The sequence below is a fragment of the Olea europaea genome, chromosome 2, assembly GCF_002742605.1.
Source record: "Olea europaea var. sylvestris chromosome 2, O_europaea_v1, whole genome shotgun sequence".
Taxonomy (NCBI): Eukaryota; Viridiplantae; Streptophyta; class Magnoliopsida; order Lamiales; family Oleaceae; genus Olea; species Olea europaea.
This window is the reverse complement of record NC_036238.1, coordinates 13,463,567-13,469,366: the sequence shown is the minus strand read 5'-3', so window position 1 is coordinate 13,469,366 and position 5,800 is coordinate 13,463,567. Positions and strand designations below refer to the sequence as shown.

The 5,800-nt window shown below is 35.2% G+C and overlaps 1 protein-coding gene across 5 annotated transcripts; it reads left to right on the top strand.

Moving 5' to 3' along the window:
- Window positions 1–3,623: 3,623 nt before the first annotated feature.
- On the top strand, window positions 3,624–5,508 carry LOC111411485 (transcription factor UNE12-like). 5 transcript variants are annotated; one of them, XM_023042017.1, is made up of 5 exons: window positions 3,625–3,813; window positions 4,055–4,145; window positions 4,364–4,429; window positions 5,122–5,199; window positions 5,292–5,508. In XM_023042017.1, the coding sequence occupies exons 2-5, from the start codon at window positions 4,143–4,145 to the stop codon at window positions 5,436–5,438; spliced, it is 294 nt and encodes a 97-aa protein (XP_022897785.1). In that variant the 5' UTR covers window positions 3,625–3,813; window positions 4,055–4,142; the 3' UTR covers window positions 5,439–5,508. The 5 variants fall into 5 exon arrangements, with proteins under 5 accessions (XP_022897801.1, XP_022897785.1, XP_022897789.1 ...); XM_023042021.1 differs by having other exon boundaries at window positions 3,625–3,855; XM_023042033.1 differs by lacking the exon at window positions 4,055–4,145 and having other exon boundaries at window positions 3,624–3,855.
- The last annotated feature ends 292 nt before the right edge of the window (window positions 5,509–5,800 follow it).

The window sequence follows — 5,800 nt, the reverse complement described above, 5'->3', positions numbered from 1 at the left end:
ATCAGTAGGGCAAACTCGCCAATATTGTACAAGTCATATTCCTCTAAATGACAATTAGATCATTTGGTAATATTGTTCATCTGAAATAAACAATGTTTCCATTTATTCTATGATATTTCAAAGGATGTCATAATTTAATAATCAATTACAGTGTTTACAAACATTTCGTAACTACAAAAAATCAATATTTACAGTGTTTACAATTATTTCGTAATTACAAAAAAATACAACTAATAATTACAATAAATCTATGGGTCACCATCAAAGTAGAATAAGTTGCATGCCAGTTTGTTTCGCCAATTCTGTATTCAAGATTGGTTGATTCTATCAACCTTATGTGCTATATTAAAAAATTCGAGGTACTTTTTATTGCAAAAATGGCACAATCACCCCTGCAAATGAACAATAATGAGCTAGATCAGTATCATGCAACAAAAAAAATTAAGTATTAAATTTTAAAAATTTTAGAACCACTTACGATATTGTCTGCCTCATCATCGTCGTGTCCGGCACGACGGCTAATCTGTCCTTCACAGTTAATTTTGCTTGTCTAGTCATCATAGGGTAAAAAATAGCAATGGACTCTAGATTTTGCTCAAGCTGACATTGTGTTGACATAAATGATTGGGGTCGTACACATATATAGTAGACTCAACGAACACAATCTCCAAGGCTATGCAGTGATAATTCATGACCACTGGTATGTACATATGTGTACAACCCTTCCATGGCTTCCCCCCAACACGTGGCCACATCCTTATGATCCACTCGAGCATGTAGTCAGGCACTATGTACTCCTTGCTGGCATGTTGGAGCTACTGGTACTCAATGTCAACGCTTCATTCGAACTCCGCCATCGAGGCTACCCCCTCCTCCGTTGTCGGGGCCATCCAATCCTCCATGGACTGAAGAAAAGATTCCAATGCATCCTCCGACCGCGACTGATGGCGACCCCCATCTCTATCCTCTCGATCACCCCTCGGTCTTCACCTCCGTCACCCCATCGTCTTCCTGCTGTATCACCTTGGCTGCTACACCTCATCCTAAAGGTCCCCTAAATGCCTACGCAATACTCTAACATCATCAGCTATATCCTCGATCCTCCCTACCAACTGGCGTCCCAGATCGTCGACCTGCTCTACCATATCTCAACGTAGCGCGCCGACCTCCTCTGATATAACTCCTACCAGCTCTCGACGTAGCGCACCGATGTTCTGTACCATAAATCCAATCAGGCGATGGTATAGATCATCAGAATAATCACCCTGAGGGGGAGGAGGTGGTCCCGACGACAGAGGTAATATCCGATCAACTGGCCCGCGGTCCTGCACAAACTTACATATTATTAACTTATTCAATAATTGCTAACTCATACAAAATATTAATCAATAATTCACTACCCAGTCTCTATCGGGGATCGAATCGAATATTTGGTTATCTTGGGTGTACGAAACTGCTATTTCACGCACAAGATCCTACGCCTTCTCCTCCATCGACGGCGTCAAATGAGTTATTACTTCAAGCTGACATATTGACATTTTAAAAAGATAAAATAATGTAATGACATATTGACATATGAGGGCAACGTGTCTCCCCTTGCCGCGCAAAAGGGGCCAATATGGGGATGGCCTCATACGCCCAGATCTGCAACACATAAATTAGTACATACAAATTCAATAGAAAAGTATTTTAATATGGATTGTGTTAATCATTTACCTGCAGCGCCAAAGGGAATCTGTAGGTGTCGTACTTACGCACGGGCCCCTTGGGCTTCAAGTGCGGTCTGGTGAAGATGTGGACGATGTTCTCGAAACATCGACAGCCCCATGGATAGCTGTTGAAGCAATCTATGTCGTCGACGATTTCCAGGTGGAAGATATCGATCACAGTCTTCTTGTGGTGACATCGCATCACGCTCTCAATGATGTAGACCAAACCTAACTTCAGTTTGTCCAACATCTCGTGACACCTCCTGATCCCGTCCATCAGCTGAGGCAGAACCACCGTCCTGTCTATGAAAGTAAGTGTCCTTAAGCCTATTTCGTCTCCGAGTCTCACCGCTAGCTGCCTCATCATCCATAATCTTCAATCCAGTCAACAGGACAAACTTGAACAAGGAAAAGCTGATGACTCTGCCCCCAAGGTCGAAGTGGAGGGCATCGCAGTCAACTGGATTCAGCAACCGACATAAAAGAGCGTTGATCATTTAACCCAAATACTGCAACTCTCTCATAGGGTATAGAGGCTACAGAAATGACTGACGCAACATATCTACATGCTGGTCGTCAAGTCGCTCCAGGCCTGGGTGAAGCTATCAAAGTTACTGTTCTATGTAACTTTTCTCGGCATCTGTCTCAGCTCTGCATCCAGATGATAATCTATCCTGCAAAAATTGAAATAAAATATTAGAACATTGTACATGAAATAATGGAATGAAGCATAATAACCCAAAATTAAGTGAACTGAATCGTAACTACTATACGCAAGACATAGATTCATGAAAATTTTCACTCTTACCAAAAATTAATAATATGAATTTTTTACAGTATTATAGAAAATTAATAATTACCATAAAAATAAAATTTAAAATTTAAATGAAAATGAAAATGAAAATTACAATTACAATTAAATTTAAAGTAAAAAGTTAAAATTAGAATTTAAAAAATATTTTGAATATTAATTTTAAAATAACAAATTTCTTTAAATTAAAATTATAACTAAAATGAAAATTTAAATCTAAAATAAAATAAAAAATTTAAATTAAATTAAAAATAAAAAGTTAAAATTAGGATTAAAAAAGTAATTTGAAAATTAATTTTAAAATAACAATTTTCTTTAAATTAAAATTATAACTAAAATGAAAATTTAAATTTAAAATAAAGTAAAAAATATAATTAAATTTAAAATAAAAAATTAAAATTAGAATTATAAAACTAATTTGAAAATAACAAATTTCTTTAAATTTAAATTTAAATTTAAATGAAAATTTAAATTTAAAATAAAAATTTAAAACTAAATTTCAAATAAAAAGTTAAAATTAGAATTAAAAAATTAATTTTAGAATAATAAATTTCTTTAAATTTGATAAATTAAAAAATATTATTTAATTAAAAATTCCAAACATTTAATGATTTAAATTAATTTAGGAAATGAAAAAGGGGGCCGGTTAGAATCGCCTGTTCTAACGGTCGGTTAGCAGCCAATCGACCGGCTGTCAATAGCCGAACGCTCCTTCTCGTCGGAATCCACCATTTCCGGCTGATTTTCGGTGAGTTGGAGCTTCCCATACAATAAAAATAAGCCAATACACTTCATCTATACACAAATCTAACGTAAATCATGCATTTCACACCACAAATATAATATTCCAACCAATAATCTAATTAAAACTCAACAAAACCCAATAATCTAGTTATAACTCCACAAAAACTAACCTTTACAATATGAGATAGTCGGCAATCGAAAGTTTGACGGTGAGAAAGATGTCTGGACGGTTGACTGACAATGAAAGTGAATTTCTTTCTCAAAACTATCCAGAGAGTGAGGAAGGTGGAGAGATATTTTTAAAATGAAATTTTTTTTTTTTTTTTTAAATCAGTCAAAAGGACAAAGTGAAAATAGGTGAACCGGCCATTTTCACTAATTTCCTCGTTTCTCACCTCGGCTGCGTGACACACTCTCTCTCTCTCTCTCTCACTCACTCTTCTAAACTCCTAAGTCTACACTTTGCTTCTTGATTAGTTGAGTTCATCCATTGCTCTCGTCTACCGTCTGCACAGTTCCAGCCGTCTCCCGCCTCGCCCGAACTCTGCGGTCTGCACTTTGCTATGTTACTATGTTAACATTTTCTTCCAGGTTTTTGAATTTTGATTTAGGGATTATTCGTTCCAGTAATTAATTGTGTTTTCCAATTTAGGATTTTTCAATTTGGGGATCTCTAATTTAGGAATTTGGGGCTTTATGATTTAGAGAAATTGATCTTGTTAAATTTGGTTGGTACGAGAAATTGAAATCTTCAGGGTTTTGGTTGATCTTGTTAAATTCTCATCTTCAGGGATCTTTAGCTGGTTGTTCTATTTTTTGCTCTGATTTATAAGCAAGATGGCTTGCTCTGTTTCCACTGCCATGAAGAGAACTAGTGAATGGTTTGCACTCTATTTCTAATTTAATTAATAATATTTTTACTTGTATTGCTAATTAATGAAAGATTAGTTTGGCCATTTTGCTGAATTCTGTTTAGGGAAAGATAATGAAGGACTTAATATTTTCCTTAGCCTGTCTTATTCTCAATTGCATTAGGATAACGGTCATTTGGTTGTATAAAGAGTCTTTGTTCACACATTTTAGTTAAACTTTTATGCAGACTGACAGAGCAGTGATGGTCGAGGAGATTGTGGATTATGTGAAGTTCCTGAGACTTCAAGTGAAGGTAAACAAATATGAAGTTGAGCTGAATATATTTTAATTTGTGCAGTTGTTATTCCTGTGAAATTCAGTATATTTCATAGAAGAGTAAAGTAGGATACTTCATATAAGATGCTAAAATATATTGTGGTTGCACACCTTGCGATATGCATATGATTTCATGCACTGTTACCGATTTCATAAATTGTTGAAGCATTTTTATGAATTTAGAACCAATGCTCAAATAGCATGTGATGAACATAAACCAGCTGACATTTGTAGGCAGACTTCTTTTCTTTTATTATATTTATGGCCAACTTGAACCTTAATCATAATCATAATCTCATATGCGAATGCTTATGCCTTAATCCTGTAGTCTTTACATAGTTTTGTTCTAAGGGAGTAGTTATTGTTGGATTATTGTGTTCGATTTTGAAGTTCTACACCCTGGTCTTTTGGCTGAAAATAGCTTCTAGAGAAGTTGTTCTGAATTCTATGACTTTAGTTGCATAGGTACTCAGTGAATGATATTGACTTTGAGAGGCTTGATGCTGCCCCTTAATAAACACTGGAAATGTTAGAAATCATTTGATAGAGATTTCTCTGCTGACATCCCTTCATTTCCAGAAATGGAGTGTCTAAAATGAGATCTAAAGAATTTCTTGCACCAGTGAATATCATACACATTTCTGCTTGTTTAAATCATCAACCTTGCAGGTGTTGAGCATGAGTAGATTGGGAGGGGCTGGTGCTGTGGCACCTTATGTGACAGATACCCCTCTATCATCAATAGAGGTGATAAAGATGGATCCTATACAAATTTTTTGTGCAGGAGCGCTCACATTATTTAATTATTCTTATCTCATTTACCCTTGATTCATATGCAGGATATTATTCATCAAGCAATGGAAAATCAAGAAACGTTATTGACAATGAGGAAGTCTTCATTTGAGGTAGAATTGGAAGCGAAGCCTAAATTGGTGGAAGAACTAGACATCAAGCAACGAGAGAAATTGTCACATTTAATGTTTTAGTGTATGATTCAAAAATTTGTAATGAAATTATCAATTTTATGCAATTCAAAAATTTGTGTATTTGAATTTATCCTTGATTTTGCAATTCAATATGCATAAATTAATGCTCAAACAAAACTTGGCAACATTCAAAAAATATTGCATAAAGATTGTTCGAAACATTCAGAAAACGTTGCAAATAGGTTATTTGCAACGTTTAAAAACCACTGCGAAAGGTTACTCACAACATTCAAAAAATGTTTCAAAAAAGTTAGTCGCAACGTTCAAAAAATGCTGGAAAAAGGTTATTCACAATGTTTAAAAAATACTGCCGTATCCTTCAACTCTGTGGCAACATCAACCCCCGCAACGTACATTCGAAT

What these genes read in the sequence shown, in the direction of transcription:
- LOC111411485 (XM_023042011.1), top strand. Translation starts at nt 4,358, where the DNA reads ATGCAGACTGACAGAGCAGTGATGGTCGAGGAGATTGTGGATTATGTG. An exon ending in TCCTGAGACTTCAAGTGAAG is followed by an intron (nt 4,430 to 5,121) that starts GTAAACAAATAT and finishes TCAACCTTGCAG; the next exon opens with GTGTTGAGCATGAGTAGATT. An exon ending in CCCCTCTATCATCAATAGAG is followed by an intron (nt 5,200 to 5,291) that starts GTGATAAAGATG and finishes ATTCATATGCAG; the next exon opens with GATATTATTCATCAAGCAAT.